Source organism: Brassica oleracea, chromosome C5 (genome assembly GCF_000695525.1).
Source record: "Brassica oleracea var. oleracea cultivar TO1000 chromosome C5, BOL, whole genome shotgun sequence".
Lineage (NCBI taxonomy): Eukaryota > Viridiplantae > Streptophyta > Magnoliopsida > Brassicales > Brassicaceae > Brassica > Brassica oleracea.
In genome coordinates, this window is record NC_027752.1 from 7,025,971 (window position 1) to 7,041,706 (window position 15,736).

A 15,736-nucleotide genomic window follows, 5' to 3' on the forward strand; every position below is an offset into this window, starting at 1 on the left:
GTCATCAGAAACATCATCCACTTCATCATTTTCTTCAAATTCATCTTCGTTGGCTTCGTCTGTTGCATCGTCTGGAAGTTCTTCATATCCCTGGTTGTGTGGATCAACAAGTAAGATATCATTTTTAGCTTGCTCAGGTACTTCTACTTCATTTACGACATCTTTTTGTAAAGGCGGTTGTTCATTAGTCAAGACTTGGCCCCGAGGTGTAACTTTTATAGCGGCTAACCAAGATATTCCAGATTGTCTGATCCTCGGGTATGGAATAAAACAAACTTGGTCTGCTTGAGATGCTAATATGTAGGGTTTAAATTTGTTGTACCTCCGTGTAGCATTTATATCAACAACTCCAAACTTGCTATACCGAACACCTCTATTGACGGTGGGGTCAAACCAGTCACATTTGAAGAGAACGCATTTCAGCTTCACCAGGTCGGGGAACTCCACTTCGATGATCTCTTGTAAGATTCCATAGAAATCAGTTTCACCTTTCACACATACTCCATAGTTCATTGTTGCTCGCCCACTTCCATATTCGTAAGTGTGAAAAGTGTAGCCTCGTGTGAAATACATAGTTGTTGTGGTGACCTTAGCGACCAGACCTTGTATCAATTCGTGAAACCACTGAGGATATAATGGATCATCATAATCAACCTGGATCATCAACATATATATATGAATATATAACTTCATTAATTATATAATAAATAACATATTTACGTTTGATAATAACTTAACCACGAATGTGCAACTACGTTTCTCGTAAATTGGTCGTTAATCAGATGGTAGCTTGTCGATGTAATTTAGTTGTACATTTACGACCATATTACGACTACCTGAAAGTGTGGTCGTAAATGCGAAGTTAGTTTACGACCAATTTACGACAAAACCTTTTAGTAGCAAAATTACGTTTAAGTTACGACGGACTTTAACATAGTCGTAAGTTAGACGTAACGTCGAAGTTAATTTACGACTACACATTTGTAGTCGTAAATGGTAGTCGTTACTCTCACGTTTTCTTGTAGTGATTAAGCTATAATTTTTTAATTCCTCCTAAGATTGTCATCAAGTTAGAGATGCTGTACAAGATGGAACCATTGTTACCGAGTATATGTCGATGAAGGAACAATGTGCTGACTTATTTACTAAAGCTCTCCTAATACTAGGATTTGAAAGACTTTTGTCCAAGTTAGGTGTACTAAATTTCGTACTACCAACTTGAAGAAATTTTGTATATTAGCGTAAAAATATATGTAAATAATATCCATAAGATATGTTCTCATCATATTAGGAAACACCAACTCTGTATATATATTGTCGTATGTCAATCAATAATAACCAAGCAATTCCATAAGATTTCATTTGATAACAAGTTTTTTTTGTTTATACCAAAAAAAAAGTTTTTTTTTTTGCTTGAAACTTATTTGTAAGAGAAAAACTTGTATGGATTCATGTATACTTTTGGACTACTTCGCTTGACTGGATCAGATACGTTTTTTTTAATAAGTTTGGCTCATATCAGATATCGTGGCAGCCTATATGATATTTTTTTTGGATGAAATTTCAAATTTATTCATCTTTTTTGGAAACTAACATTTACAAAAGAATTATATGACTACTTTTGACAATTTTTTTATGCTATGTGTAAGCGAAAAAGATTAAACTGAAAGCCTCTACTACATGGTGTGTAAGAACCATCTCTGAAGAAGCCTTGCATACTTATGTCATGCGCTATACTTGAGAGATGAAATGCGATTCCGCATTATCTTATCTATTGCAATGCACATGGCATCTGCTGTCATCCAGCTTGTGTGATATGTTACCTTGCATTACGTTCTCGCCAAATATGATAGATGGTCATTTAGAAAAGCATTTCGAAAAGGATAGTATCTAGCGTACCAACTTTCAGCGTCTGCAGATGGTCCAACGTCAGCTGCCAGACCGGATCGATATGAAAGCCTATATGATATTTCAATCCAAAATAGCAGATAATTCAATAAACGAAGAACAATATTATTCATATAAATAAAAGTTGGACATAAAACACCATGATGATAGTAGGAAGTGTCATGTACGAAACAAACACACAAATTCATTAGACACACATAAACAAAAGGGAATCTGATGATGATGATGAAGCATCATCATTCCTGGTCTTGGAGGATGTAGTCATCCATGTCAGCAACCATCATCTCGACGAACTTCATGTAGTTGATAGGCTCAGGAGAGTCTTCGTTCCGCTTCCCCCACACCATAGTGACTTTGCAGATGCAACCTTCCTCAGACGTGGGGATGAAATGAAATGTTACAACATACACCTTTAACTCCTCCATCACGTGACCCTCGAGCCCATTAATCGTCACGGCCATCTTTTCGTCGTCCATCTCTATCATCTCCTTGAACATTTCCTCCATCCCATCTTCATTACACACGCAACAAAGATTTAATTTATGTACTAAGAGTTGTATTATCCTTCCAAGAAAATTAGTTTTGAGATAGATTAGTATTTTTATTATTACAATATCTCGTATTAGAAATATGTAATGTTTATATTCCAACTGTATAGTTTAGTCTTTCCCCTATATGTTCAGCATTCAAATCCTATCTATAGAGAAAGAGAGTATAGATACGAACCACGAGTGTAGTTCCAGATTTTAATGGTGCCGTGAGAGTCCCAATCGCCATCGTGGACGGTGACTCCTTGGATGTGATGGCCAATGGCGTCCGGGAAGAGGTTATGCTCGCTCCTCCATCTCTTGTAGTGTTTCTCTGCCGTACCCTTTAGGCACATCTGTCACGTATGTTCCTGACATCGCCATTGATGAATCGATTAGCTTTTGGTTGTTTTATTTTAAACTGTGTTTTGTTTATTTTGATAATGTGAAGATTGCTATCGGCCTTTCCTTTTATATACACAAACACACCATTAATAATTGCATTAACAAATAACAACCACATTAATAAGGATTTTCTTATACGGCTTTTCAAATTGTCGACGGTTTCAATTAGATAGTCATCATATATGTGCATTACTTTTAATAATTGTGCTATATGATTGACTTTATAGCATGTAATTGAGGAGAAACATCAAATGTTTTTCTTCAAATTAAAGAAATTAAAGATAACTATTAATTCTTATCACCAATTTTATTTTTTCATTTTCTATACGTTGTAACTATTCTAAACACTTACGAATTTACAAGTAACTCTATCATAACTATATAATCCTTTCTATACGTTCACAACATTTCCCAAATCGTTGTTTCTCCAGGTGGGTTGAAGATATAAATAATTGATTATTTATTTAAAAACATCATCCAAGATATTATAGTGACGGTTTACAATATCACCAAATCTTATTGAAAAAGATGCCAGCCATTTGCTGACTAACACAAATCTCCCTAAAAGGATAAGTCAACTGTTCAATGGTAGACAATCGTTATAATAATAATTTTAAAATATAAATAAGTTGAATGTAGTTTTCCTTTCTAAGCTACTCGCGAATTGGAACATGAAGCTGGAATGGGATGAAGACTTGCGCAGGCAATTACCGACACCGGCACACGACATTTAGATGTGTGCTGGTAAATACAGGGCAGGCATGCCCATCAGGCCGTCCTTCACTTGATTATGGAGCTAAACCGGACATTTAGATGTGTGCTGCTAGAGTTATTAATGATATGGAGTTGACTTTTAAATTAGAAAGACTGTAGACTTTCAGCTGATAAACAAGACTTTTTAGACCGCATTTCTAGGAATAAGCAACAAGATTTTGAACAATGAGTCAGTAGAATACAAAAGGATCACCAAAGTCACATATGTAAATGTGCTTAGAAAGCAAACAAAGATGTCCAATAAAATTACTCTTTTGAAGTAGTGGATGTATTTCAACACAGCACACTGGAAAGGATAGAAGAATTGTATTTTATTAAAGTCCTTATTACTAAATCATGGTTATAGACTTAAGCTAACAATGTTAGAACATGATTAATGGAAATTCTTAGGGTGAAGTTCTTAACGGAATATAAGAAACCGTCTATTAACTTTTAACTAAAAAAACTAAGAACCAGTTTTTAAATATCTTATTTAAGATCATGTTCTTAGTCTTTACGGATTCAAATTCAGGAGTTAGTCATTTCCAAACAAGGAGAGATCAGTCTCTAGCCAAGTTTTGCCGAAGCATCACATTCACTGGGGAACCAAAACAATCTATAATGAGAAGAATTCAAAAGCTTACTTCAAAATAATTTATAATAGATAAAACAAAAAGGAACCGGTCAATGTACAAAAGCTTTGTTATCCCCTAACCTACATTTATTTGTGGGCAACCCAACACTAGACACTAAATGTACAAAACGCACGGGGTGGTTCTTGGTGGGAGCTAGTCTCAGTTCCTCAGTCTAGATACATCGACTTCAACGTGTCAAAAAATCCCACCCGTGGACAATGCTTGAGAAGTCCCCGAAGTTGCAGGCTAGTCCTCTCTCTATCGCTCTGTTATGCGGATGTGTCCAAAGAATTGAAAGAATTACCAATACAATGAAACTAAACAATGTGACCAGATTCCAGAATCTCTAGCAACAATGTATCAGGTGGTTGCTGTAGTTCTGTTCCTGCGGCACATACAGTCAGGGCAAGGGAATATGTAAATGGAGTCACTTGATCGTTTCAGCTCAAACCCCTTGGAGTCGCTATGAGACCTCATGATTAACATTTGATGTTTAAAACTTCTCCAGCTGCCAGGTGAGATCAGAAAGAGTCATTGAGGGATCAACAAGATATTATAAAACCAAAAGGCATGTGTATAGGTGGAAGAGGCAAGCATCGTTACCTCAACTTTGGATTGTCAAAGAGTACTGCTAACTTTCGCTTGTCTGGCCGAATCGTCTTTGAATGTCCTCCAAACAAATACCTCCGATGCCCCATTAGGAAATGAGGGAAGTTCCCTCCTTGTGTCGTCACAAACACCTCACTGTGGAGACACACTGTGTAATCTAGTGCAGCCATTCTCGAGGAGAAACTCTGTACACAGACACATAATTTAATAAGCCAGATAAGATTCATCACGTGGATGAGAAAACAATGGAAGATCATGCAAACCAGAAGCCGACCTTAAAAGGAGCTAGTTCTTCCTCAGACGCAAGCATCTCCTTCGTCTGAAGATTAGGGAACATCTCGAGTAGTGGATCCATTGTTCTGTTCCCACCATATATCGGCCCAGAGGCCAGGTATATATATGTGCTTTTGTTGAAGCCCATTCCTCTAAGTATCAAACCCACCTGATAGGTTTACAAGGAAGAAAACTGAACCAACAGGAACGAGCTACTCTACTACTCACATCATTGCTCACAAGGGTATCTACGGATTATTCCACAGTAGTTTCTACGGATGAAAGAATACAGTGATATTCTCGTATAGTTTATGCTTACCTCTAAAGGAGTTAAAGGGCATTTGCCATTGAGCCTGTTAGCTCCTGGTCGTATGACGCGGCCAGGTTTCGTGAATTTCCCTTTCCAACCCCGTTCTCTCGCCGCAATCATGTCTTGTTTTTCTTGGTTGCCACCATCAAATACACAGCAAGAGAAAGCTACCATATCCTGCAAACATGTTCTTATGATATATTTAGTCTTTCACCTCAGACACAGATCTGTTTTCAGTATATACAGACATGATATAATGAAGCGTTTCTCATTTACAGGTAACAAACCTCTTCAAAACGAAGATGCACAGAAACGTACTTCCCAGTGTTGTTTGCACTAAGCTTCTTCATTTTCTTCACCAGTGTTTCTCCTTGGGTGAGTATAGGTTTTGCAAATCGCAAAGCTACATTATTCGCCAAACATCTAAATTTCTGAATAGCTCTTGGAGCATCAAACGAAAGTCTATTTGCAAATGGGGAAATCCTTATAACCCTGTGCCACGAAAAGACAACAAATACTTCAAGAACCTGTGTCCTAAACCAGAATCAAAGCTATATTACACAAAAAAAAAAACAAGGCGACTTATGGTAGTGACCAACATTAATAGGTGAAGAAGACAGTGTGACTCACTTTTCTTCAAGCAGCTTTGGCAGGACTGAGTCCCGGTAATAGCTAGTGGGTGCCCAAGCTTTAACTCTGAAGTTATAGACATTTGTCAAGTTATAGTCAAAACGCTCCATTAAGTACTCAGGAACCGTATCGACCACCCGCACATCATTTGCTAAGGTACTGATAAAGTAATCTTCATCGTAGATGTCCCCAAATTTACTGCAAGAAAAGCTCTCAGTTAGAAAGTAGTTGAATAAGGAACGGCTTGGTTGAATTTACAAAACCAACAGAAGACAAGAAAAACAGATAATCTGAAACCTCGGATCTTTCCATATGCTGTGATAGTGAAAGTTTGGAATCACAAGGGTCGCATTAAGGTAGCCTGCCACAGCAACCGCATTGCATATCTAAGAAAAACATAGTTAAGTCAATAACTTTACCTTAGACAAGGCCGCTAGACACATGCAAGAAGGCTAGAGTGCAACAGATCAAATTTACTGATAACACGAAAAGACAGACAAACCTACCGAAGTCCGCTGCTGATTCAAGCCTCCATTTGCCTCAATGAATATGAAACCATTTGATTCAGGCAAGACTAGAATTGTCCCCAGCAGACAAAAAAAAAAGAAAGAAACTTCATAAGGCCAGTGTAGTTCTGTTCTTCGGGTCAGTGATGTAGGTTTTTCATGATATGAAATGACAAGGAAAGCAATGTAATACCTCCATTAGACTTGTTCACGCATGGTTTCCACTCCACCCCTTTATAGGAACGTTTCCAAATCGTTGATATCTAGAATGAATACAATGGCATGTAAGTTAGGAAGGAATAGCATATCAAGAACAACAAGTACCCTTATATATATAACAATAATATGGCAACAGAGAATCACTGGCCAATCAGGCATAGAGGAAAGGATGGATAGTAATAAACAGAGTAGTGCTTCCTCCTAAACCTTTGCTATATAACAGAATCAAAACCTATATACATTTCAACACTCCTACAATGCCCACATTCTCAAACGCACCGCATCAGCCGTGGCATTATCGGCGTCAATCTCCGCGCGGAGCTTAGCGTAAGCCTGCGGGCTCCTGTAGACAGATCCGGGCGCGGGACGGCGATGGATGGTGGGACCCGCGTCAAACGACGCCTTGTGCATGTGAAAGAGCATACAGGAGATGTATATTACAGGAGCGAAGAGTAGAATTCTCCGACGACGCCGGAGAATAACCGATAAGACGATCCAAGAGATCCGGTGTGCGAAGGTTCGACTCGGAGGTTCGGATGATTTAGACCGGAGGAGACTAGGTGACGGCGGCGGAGACGGGGAAGAGTGGGAGCTTCCCGGAAGCCGGATTTGAATCGACGGATCTCTCTCCGCCTGGGAGATCATGGCTTTCCCTCCTCCTCCGTCAACGCCGTGCGTCATTATCATTACATCCTTGCATTGTGACAGGTGGCAAACGCCGATTGGGTTAATTAATCCCCGGCGGTGGAGATACTGTGACGTTAACGGACAAGTATATTTATATATATTTATTGTACACTCGTGCGGTGGAAGCGTTGTCGATTCGATCACATGCACTTTGATATGTGTTTTATGTTCTACTTCTACGATTCTCTTTTTCTTTTTTTTTTTTTTTTTTTTTTTTTTGAACAATTTCTTTCTACGATTCTTTTCCTTTCCTTTTCAACTCTAATTGAATGCTATCGGTTTCTGTTTATGGTAATTTGTAGTGTTATACTATAAAAACCACTCAGGACAAAGACGTACACATTAATATGCTTCCAATGACCGAGATATATTTTGATAATTAACACAAACAAACTATTTGCCGTACTGCAGCTAACACGAGACGATACTATAATTAGAGCTGGGTTCGCGGGTCGACCCGCCCTGCCCGCCCCGCCAACCCGCGGGTCGACTCATTTTTTTCACTCAAAACTTCGATCCACATGACCCACAAAGAAAGATACACATACCCGCACCCGCTCCGTCCAAGTTTGCGGATAACCCGCGGGACCCACGGGTAATATAAATTTTAATAATATAATTATTTTAATTATATTTTAATTATATAATACTTATTTTTCTAATAAAATAATTAAATTATATATTATTTTCTGAATTTATAGTATTTTATATATTTTTTACGAAAATATATATTATTTTTTGAATTTTTTTAATTTTTTTCGAGTTAGCGGGTACCCGCGATTCAAAATCGACCGATCCGCATCCGTCCCGCGTAGAATCGACTCGACCTGCACCCGCACCCACATGTTGAAATTTTCGAAATGGCCGACCCGCATCCGCCCCGCAGCAGGTCAAATAGAGCAGGACCCGCGGGTAAAAACTAAAATTTCCAGCTCTAACTATAATAATAAGTTAATAACACACCTAAACGACCAACCAGAACCCTTTTTGTTTATTCTTTTGCTTTTTGAAAGCAATTTGAAAAGGAGAAATAACACAAATGGCACCAGTTTGCAAATATCTCGACCTGATTCAATTGGCAAAATGTAATGATGTCAAAGCCATAGAAACAAATCAAGCAGTCAAATAAGCTAAATTTCTAGTTATGAATCCAGTAATGAAATTCGTTGACAAAAAAACATATGATCGAGAGAATGTGCAAGTCATCATCAGATCACGGAAGAAAGTAACGAAAGGATTGGAATCAAAAGATGCAACAGTCAAGTTAACTTCTCTTAAGATTGATGACCATTTGGAAAAACAAGAACGACTCATAAGGGATTAAGATAGTCCATTTAAGGTAAAATTTCAATGACATGTCCAACCACATTCAAAGATAAACTTAATAAAATAAGTTGCTTGTTCTCTTCCCATAACATAAAACGCCAACAAGACCGCCACTCGTAGCTACTTAGCCTTCTCAATCTTCGTGCAACGTCCCCAAGACGTCCTCATCACGGAAGAGATGGTACCTGCATCCATCACAAACAAAACAGTTTTGAGTTCAATTCTACAGTTGCAACTTCAATCAATTCGTGCTGTAATTGCCATTCTATTCTCCTGATCACGAGATTTTCCACTAACCAGGCATTCAATTACTCAATACGAGTAACATAATTTCCAAATTCTTCAAGATGTTACAGGCAAATTCTCTATATTTTCATATCTAAAGCAATCTACAATGTAGAATCGAGAAGAAAACTGTTTTCACTTACTCCTTCTCGCCGAGCTTGACCTGAGTCCCGCCGTACTCTGGAAGAAGAACAGTGTCACCTTCCTTGACAGAGACCGGAATCAATTTCCCGTCCTTATCCCTTGATCCAGGTCCAACTGCTATCACCTTGCCCGAGTTCAGCTGTAAATCAAGCTCATCGTCTATCAGATCTTTTGAAAGCCAAATCAAATCAGAAGATCTGTGAAAAAAAAAAAAGAACACTAGTATTACCTTGGAGGCTTTCTCAGGGAGGAGGATGCCGCTCTCGGTTTTAGCAGGCTGGATGACTCTCTGCACCAGGATGCGGTTGAACGTTGGGATCAGACGCTTCATCATTTCTTCTCTCTCTCGCTCTCTGGGGCTGAGTCTGAGGAATTCTAGGGCTTTTAAGAAGACGGGGAAGACCGAATGTTCTAGATAGCAGGTTGGGAGAAAAAAAGCCAAGGGTTTAGGGTTTATTTGCACCTACTTGGGCCTGTAATTAGTTTACGGGCCTGCCTCATTTCTTGCTAACCAAGTTCTTTGCAATGACTGGGTAATAGATTGAAAAAAAAAAAACAAACGGACTCAGCAAGCCCATCATGGACTGGTCAACCACATTCCCCCACTGATTCAAGATATTTACGTTTCAATCCTGTGTTCTGACTATCATCTCCTTTTGCTCAATCCACTCCTAAATATATGTGGATTTATAGACACTATCTGGTTGAGACGAAATCCATGAATGGCAACGAGACGAATCATGTATTGAAACATTTGCAAATAAACAGATTAGATCAAATGTGGCAACATGAATATCATTAGGGGAGGGGAATACTTAGAAAAGGGAGTTAATCATGAAGTTGGCAGGCCCAGGGGCGGATGCAGGACTACATTTAGACGGGGGCACAAGAACTTTTTTCCTTATGTACAATTTTATAAGTAGAAACAAACCCTTAGATTTGTACTAACTACTACAAGAAAATATAAAATCAGTCGGGGATTGTATACTCTTAGTCAATCAAAATGTCTGCCTGCTTTTGCCTTGTACAACAAATCAAAGTCTGATCTTACAGTGTGTTTATTACATTGGTGCGCGTATATTCCATGCTCAATACACCAAGACATATTCTTATCTTTCTTGGTGGGAGACTCAAAGAGGAAAAATAGTTGGACTTTGCAATAACAAGATTAGGTACACAGCAGAAAAACCGGAGATGTTTTATAATCCATCAACGCCTCCCTCTAGCCACTTTCATCGAGCTGGCCTTGAGAAAGAAGGTGAGCCATGTATTGCTGCATTTACAAACAACGAACTCATCACTTACTTGGTTTTGTATTCAAGAGCTAACACACATGATTCAAACAACCATTTCTATTAACACATGGCACACAAGAAAAGTCAGCCTAGTCCTAGTACTTATGGAACCAGACCTTCAAAACACATCATCATCCGCACTATATAAACTGAGTTAAGAAGCCAAGTTAAGTCCATAGAGAGATTAAGAAACATACAGAGTGGTAAACGTATGGAGACTTTCCCTGCCGCTCAAAATGCTTAGCCATTATACGGAACTCAACAGGACCCCAATCCTCAGATTCATAGCAGTTCCCAAGCGCCGCTTTGTACAACTTTAAAACCAAACCAATTGCATCAATCTCCACACAAATATGTAATCACTAAGAACAAATCAACTCTAAATGACACAATTCAATAAACGAGGACTCACCTTAGCTGTGTCGGTCAGAAGTTCGGTACCGGCAGGGTACGATGCATAAAACTGATCCCCCCTTGAGAATCCTGCTCTTGTCCTACAAAACAATCGAAATTAAAAGAAAGAACAAACCAAATGAAGAAAATTGAGATCCAAGGTTACGCTTTGAAAAAGCTTATTACGTGTTGTTTGTATATATAGAAGAATGTAAGGGCGGCAGTGAAGCTGTAGAACCCAGCGTAAGAGACGACCCGTCGTAACTTCTGGATCTTTAGAATCTCATTGCATAAATCGAAGACCATCATCTTCAGTTCTTCACCCTCGAAAACCCAACTCGCTCAAACCGAGTAAGGATCAGAAACCTTTAGAAACTCTCTCTCGAGTATTATGTCGAACACCTTGTGATCACTTTACCGAAAGAAGCACGAAGTGCAATTAATAAGTCCGGCTTCTTTTGGGCCCAATGAAGCCTTTTATCTTGGGTCACCTGAAAAGTATTAAACTATGAAAACTTTTCATTGAAAAGCATTCCCAAAATAAAAATGTTAAAAAAAGTAATAATTTATTCATGTTTATGCAATTTAGGTTAGTAACCACGTGTTGATGTAAAATGATACTAAAAATGTTGGTAGCCACGTTACATTGGTTACCAGACAAACACAAGACTACAAAAGTAATAAATTTTTGCAGTATCTTTATGTAAAGCCACGAGCTAGTGGCAATAATGACAGAGACATTTGAATTGTGTCCTTCATTACACTCTTCCTCTTGCTCTCCACTCTCCTCATCGCCGTCTCCCTCGAGTCTTTACTGCCGCCACTGTTTCCCACTGAAGCTCTCCCCACTAAATCCGGTTACCTCCGGGTTAAACCCGCCCCAGGCTCCTCCATGTTCCATGCCTACTACGAAGCCCAAAAGCCAACCACACCTCTCACCGACACTCCACTCTTAATTTGGCTCCAAGGTGGGCCAGGCTGCTCTTCCATGATTGGCAACTTCTACGAGCTTGGCCCTTGGCGAATAGTTTCACGCGCCACCAAGCTAGAACCTAACCCCGGCGCTTGGAACCGCATATTCGGCTTACTTTTCTTGGATAACCCCATCGGTGTCGGATTCAGCATCGCCGCTTCAAAACAAGACATACCACAAAATCAGAGACAGGTGGCAGAGCAGCTGTACGCAGCTCTCGTGGAATTCATCGAGCAGAACCCAGGTTTCGAACACCGACCGGTTTACATAACCGGCGAGAGCTACGCCGGGAAGTATGTTCCAGCTATTGGTTACTATATCCTCAAAGAAAAGCCCAATGGGAAGGTTAATCTAAAAGGCCTTGCCATAGGAAATGGGCTAACCGACCCGGTAACCCAAATCCGGACCCATGCGGTCAACGTCTATTACTCGGGTCTGGTCAACGCGAAACAGAGAGAAGCGCTCGAGAAAGCTCAAGAGATATCAATATCTCTCGTGAAGGCTCGGAAATGGCGCGAAGCAGCAGATGCTAGACTCGAACTATTGACGCTACTAGGCAACATGACAGGACTCGCGACGCTTTACAACACCGCACGGATGATACCGTATAGAACGGACCTGGTGGTGGATCTCATGAACCAGAGGGAGGCGAAACGGGTACTGGGAGTGAGCGAAACGATGCGTTTTGAGGAATGCAGCGATGAAGTGCGAGATATTTTATGGGGAGACTTGATGAAGAGCGTGAAGTTTATGGTGGAGTACGCGGTGGAGAGAACCAACGTCTTGTTGTATCAAGGTATGCTTGACCTAAGAGTCGGCCTCGTTTCAACGGAGGAGTGGATGAAGACAATGAACTGGTCAGGGTTGGGGATGTTTCTGTCGGCGGAGAGGCGGGTGTGGAAGGACGGCGACGGTGATCTCGCAGGCTACGTACAAAGGTGGGGGAATTTGTCACACGTGGCGGTTTCAGGAGCAGGGCATTTAGTTCCGACAGATAAAGCTGTTAACTCAAGGGATATGATTGAAGCATGGGTTCTGGGAAAAGGTTTGTTCAGTGGTGAAGATGTACGTCAGACATTAACGGCAAGCTATTAAGTCAAATATATTGGATACTGGAAATTTAGTGGAAGATCTATTTCACTAGTTGTGTTGTGTGACAGTGAATAAGAGTTTATTTTAGTTGTGCTTCGAAATTTCATTGTAGGATCAGTTGATCAATCTGTTCTCAAGGTATTACTTTTCTCGGGTATAAGTAGGGATGTTATACAGGGTTATCCAGCCCAACCCAGTCCTATAAAATATAAACCAGCCCTATCTAACTCTAATCATACTTTAGCCCTAATAATATATGCATGAAGGGCTCGATCAGGGTTAGCTATTCTGAAATGTATTTCAAAACACAAACAAATAATATTAACATGTGATTTAGATAATTATAGTAATATCATCAAAAGATGTATGATATAATCAAACAATGTTTTGCGGTTTTGGGAATTTAGACGGAAAACAAAATTTTGTGGGAAATTAAATTGTTGCGGCTATGACCAAAAATAAGATTTTGCAAGTTCAACAAAATAAGATTATAAATTTTGGCTTAAAAACTTGATTTTTCGGTTTTAGCGGAAAAACTTGATTTTTCGGTTTTAGCGGAAAACTTGATTTTAGCGGAAAATTTGATTTTAGCGGAAAAACTCGATTTTCCAGTTTTGGCGGAAAAACTCGATTTCCTGGTTTTGGCGGGAAAACTCGATTTCCCGGTTTCGGCGGGAAAACTCGATTTCTCGGTTTCGGCGGGAAAAGTCGATTTCTCGGTTTCGGCTGGAAAACTCGATTTCTCGGTTTCGGCGTGAAAACTCGATTTCTTGGTTTCGGCCGGAAAAACTTTTTTTTTTTTTGCAATTTTAATGAAATATCAAATTTTATGAATTCGGAAGGGAATTTTTTTTTTGAAGTTTTAAACCTTTTTTTTTTTTTGAAGTTTTAAACCATATACTAAAATATTGTTGTTTAACAAAAAAAAATAAAGTTATCTAGTACTCTATAATAGGGTCAACCCTATCAAAACCTTTATTTCTGTAGCCCAACCTTAAATTGGCCCTAAACACTTTAAAAGTAATGCACTAGGGCAGAAGCCGGTCCTAGGAATATAGTGGCCGGAAGCAAGAGAGAAAAAAAAATGGCCACTTTTGAAAGATAAAAACAGAAAAAAAAAATTAATATCTGAGATGGTTAGAGGAGCTTCGAACCCATGTGCTGATTAAAGTGTAGACAAGTACATTCTACCACTAGACTAAAGGAAATATTAGAAAAATGTGGCCGAAATCAATAGATAAAATATACGGCTGAAAGCAGATGCTTCTCCTGCTTGGTCCAAGGGCCGGCACTGTAGGGTAAGGGTTCTTAAATTATTGGATGGGCTGGGTCAACCCTAAGTCAAACAGCTCTATATAACATCCCTAGGTATAAGTAAGTTTTCTCCTGCATTCATCATTAGAAGTTATATGAAACTTCATTGAGATTTAAGATTAACAAGCCAAACCGTTGAATATAAATAATAAAACTAAATACAGATCAGCACTGTGCGCAGATATTGTTTTGATAAATCTTTCTAATAATTTGTCAGATTATATTATATGATTTTCAAAAGTTATGGTTTATATTTTGAGTTATATAATATGTGGATATAATATACTTTTGTGTTTTTTGTTATGTTTTTGACATCCAGATAATAGATTTTTTTTTACTTATAAAGAATTGATTTGTGTTATAATATGTGTTGTATGTACTGTTAGTTTATAATGTAAAAATTAAACTCCCCCTTAAATAATTGTTTTAAAAACATTTAGCCCTATAATAATTTTAACCTAAACAGTTTTATTATCTTCTTTATTAATTTTGAGTTATTGTACGTTTTTATATAATTCAGTTTATAATGTATATATGAAATGTAAGTGGTTTTAAACATTAAACACATGTAAAGTGGTCGTATTTATTGCAAATGTTTTTGTACAAATAATAGGTATATTGGATTGAACTCATGTAGTATTGAAATTTTAAAAACCGATTCAATCAAGTATAAGGTGTAATATATTTGAGCCAGTTAAGTGGTACTTATGTATGAAATAATATTAATTTAACTGATGAGGATTATACTATTGTGAGGTGTGATGTTACAATAGAAAATACGACTGATATTTGATTGAATTCATGTGAATTATATATTGTAGTATAAAAAATTGAACTTTCAAATACCGGTTCAGTTAAGTGTGTAGTTTAATCTATTTGGCATGTCATATGATCATACTTTTGTTATTTCTGATTTGAAGTTATGGGTATTATATTTTTGTATGAATCTAATCTATTAATTTAGGATTCTACTTTTTATTTACCATACAAAAGTCTATGTTAGACCATTAATTAAAAACTAAATTAAGTATCCTAAATTTATGTATATGTGATATTTTCTAACATAAACATTATATTCATCTAAACAATAACATTCCTAAAAAAAAGCCAAATATATTTCAATTATGCAATTATTTTGTTTATCATATTTAGGCTAGACCAAACTCTATATATATTTCAGTAACTAATTTAAAAATTAAATAGTATAACCCAATTCTTTTTAAAATTATCATAAAATTATATACATAAAAAAATTATATTAAATATATATATTTATAACTTATTTTATATTTTAAATGTTATTTTAAAAACAAACATATATCCGCACGTACATGCGGGTTCAAATCTAGTTATAATTAAGTGAAAGGCGTGAATCGTAAGATGTTATAATATATTTTGTTTATATGTACCAGTTAGGACCGATTTGTATTATTAATAATGTATATAAATCGG

The 15,736-nt window shown here is 37.9% G+C and overlaps 3 protein-coding genes and 2 pseudogenes across 4 annotated transcripts; 1 reads left to right on the forward strand and 4 right to left on the reverse strand.

Annotated features, from left to right (window-relative positions):
- Positions 1–1,679: 1,679 nt before the first annotated feature.
- LOC106293765 lies at positions 1,680–2,958 on the reverse strand (annotated as a pseudogene).
- Positions 2,959–4,224: 1,266 nt separating this feature from the next.
- LOC106344164 (uncharacterized protein At1g04910-like) lies at positions 4,225–7,614 on the reverse strand. Of its 2 annotated transcripts, none has more exons than XM_013783573.1 (10): positions 7,055–7,614; positions 6,750–6,819; positions 6,557–6,624; positions 6,348–6,436; positions 6,051–6,248; positions 5,708–5,912; positions 5,430–5,597; positions 5,112–5,279; positions 4,832–5,022; positions 4,225–4,736 (listed from the first exon to the last, which is right to left on the reverse strand). In XM_013783573.1, exons 1-10 carry the CDS (start codon positions 7,460–7,462, stop codon positions 4,589–4,591), a joined length of 1,713 nt encoding a protein of 570 aa, XP_013639027.1. In that variant the 5' UTR covers positions 7,463–7,614; the 3' UTR covers positions 4,225–4,588. The 2 variants fall into 2 exon arrangements, with proteins under 2 accessions (XP_013639027.1, XP_013639026.1); XM_013783572.1 differs by having other exon boundaries at positions 4,225–4,739.
- Positions 7,615–8,711: 1,097 nt separating this feature from the next.
- On the reverse strand, positions 8,712–9,638 carry LOC106293054 (10 kDa chaperonin). The gene is made up of 3 exons (XM_013728726.1): positions 9,447–9,638; positions 9,217–9,356; positions 8,712–8,973 (listed from the first exon to the last, which is right to left on the reverse strand). The coding sequence occupies exons 1-3, from the start codon at positions 9,549–9,551 to the stop codon at positions 8,922–8,924; spliced, it is 297 nt and encodes a 98-aa protein (XP_013584180.1). The 5' UTR covers positions 9,552–9,638; the 3' UTR covers positions 8,712–8,921.
- A 530-nt stretch (positions 9,639–10,168) lies between these two features.
- LOC106343770 lies at positions 10,169–11,377 on the reverse strand (annotated as a pseudogene).
- A 273-nt stretch (positions 11,378–11,650) lies between these two features.
- Positions 11,651–13,063, forward strand: LOC106343769 (serine carboxypeptidase-like 50; the record flags this gene model as incomplete). Its single annotated transcript, XM_013783069.1, has 1 exon — positions 11,651–13,063. A coding segment is annotated over one exon (1,323 nt), but the record flags the coding sequence as incomplete, so codon positions are not given.
- Positions 13,064–15,736: the final 2,673 nt, after the last annotated feature.